This window comes from Dermacentor silvarum, chromosome 11, assembly GCF_013339745.2.
Source record: "Dermacentor silvarum isolate Dsil-2018 chromosome 11, BIME_Dsil_1.4, whole genome shotgun sequence".
Lineage (NCBI taxonomy): Eukaryota > Metazoa > Arthropoda > Arachnida > Ixodida > Ixodidae > Dermacentor > Dermacentor silvarum.
Window position 1 is genome coordinate 85,827,841 of NC_051164.1, and position 1,548 is coordinate 85,829,388.

Genomic DNA, 1,548 nt, shown 5'->3' on the forward strand with positions numbered 1-1,548 from the left:
ATTTTCACGAACTTTGGTAACATATAAGCAGCTTCTCACAGTAGTTTTGAGTTCATCTTATTGAGCGTCTACTGGAGTTTGTACCTCCTCTGCAATTAGTTGTCATGCCTCACAAGTTATCTTGCAACATCCCGAATCACTCTACACATGAATGATATACCATTCAAAACCTAGATTCACAAATTGTGGTGCAAGTCCACAGATAACCTTCTGCCGACCGACGGCCACTGCAATCACAACAGCGCACAAGTTTCCGCGTCCTCCTTGATCGCCCCACAAACTCTCATTTTAACCAGCACTATGCGATAACTCGCTAGATGATCACCGATGATTACCTTAATTCTACCTCACCTGCCCACTATCAGCACTAAAGTATATTTACGTCACGGCTCACGTACAGCCTTCCGACAGCCGCGACCATAGCGGCAGCGTATGTGTTTCCCGCCTTCTCCATGACGGGTCTGCCTCAGCGTGTGGAGACGCACTGGGAATGGATCTTCCCCACGTGGCAGCGTGCAGCCACCTTTCTGGCCCTGGTGGTGCTGGTGTTCTGCCTGGGCGGCGGCTACACCGTGCACCGCATGGACCTGTCGCTGGTCTCCTCGTGGCTACAGTGGGTGTCGAAACGGCGCTGGACACTGAAGCAGCTCGCCATGGTAGAGTTCGCCGGTGGGGTGACGCCCATGTACGACTGCCCCGGGGTCCTGTGGTCCTACAGGGGAACTGCATCCAGGTGAGCGGGAGATACGATTTAGCGGTACGTCACGATGGAAAAGACAAGGTTACAGTTTCTAAGAACTAAAACTTGATGATCCAGTCGTCTGCGATCTGTGTGCTGCAGTGCAGTGAAGCTGACATGCATCGAGAGACTGGAAAATGTGCGATTTGCCGTTCACGTTCACTCATGAAGCTCTTTAAGAAAAAGGCAGTTTTCCAGCACTCCACAACAGGATCAATTGACTTAAAGATTATGCACCTGCATTATCGCATTTCATTCATTCATATTGATCACTATTGTTTACAACCATTTAAAGCAAATGCGTGGTTAGTATTGATATTCAACAATTATTGGCAGTTGACATATACGTGATGAAGGCCAGTAAATTTTTTATGCATTTTAGAAAGTGCTTGAAGATTGCAGAATCACAACAAACTAAATTATATATCAAGCTTACAACTAACTCCTGTAAGCTGTACCCAATAACACGTCTAAAGGGGATACAATTTATGTATGACGCATTGCTTTTAAATAGTGCTTCCGGATATTAAATTATATGACTGACAACTAGCGCCAATGGCGCATCAGGTCACAGGCAGTCGTAGCACGAGCTTTGAATGAGCACGATTTTATATGAGCACTTCATTTTTATCATTCACTACTTTGCTTGTATTTGACTATCAATCGAATACGAATCAAATATTGGCAGAAGCGAAACATAAAATAATTTTCGAATAGTTCTCGAATGAGGAACTTCCGTTCTCACGAATATTATGCAGCGCTTTTCAGATCCTAGTATATTCACAACATAAATTTCTGTCACTAGATTA

General features: G+C 44.8%; 1 protein-coding gene across 1 annotated transcript; it reads left to right on the top strand.

Annotated features, from left to right (window-relative positions):
* Nucleotides 1-403: 403 nt before the first annotated feature.
* LOC119432717 (uncharacterized) lies at nucleotides 404-737 on the top strand. Its single transcript, XM_037699873.2, has one exon. The coding sequence runs from the start codon at nucleotides 453-455 to the stop codon at nucleotides 735-737; it is 285 nt and encodes a 94-aa protein (XP_037555801.1). The 5' UTR covers nucleotides 404-452.
* Nucleotides 738-1,548: the final 811 nt, after the last annotated feature.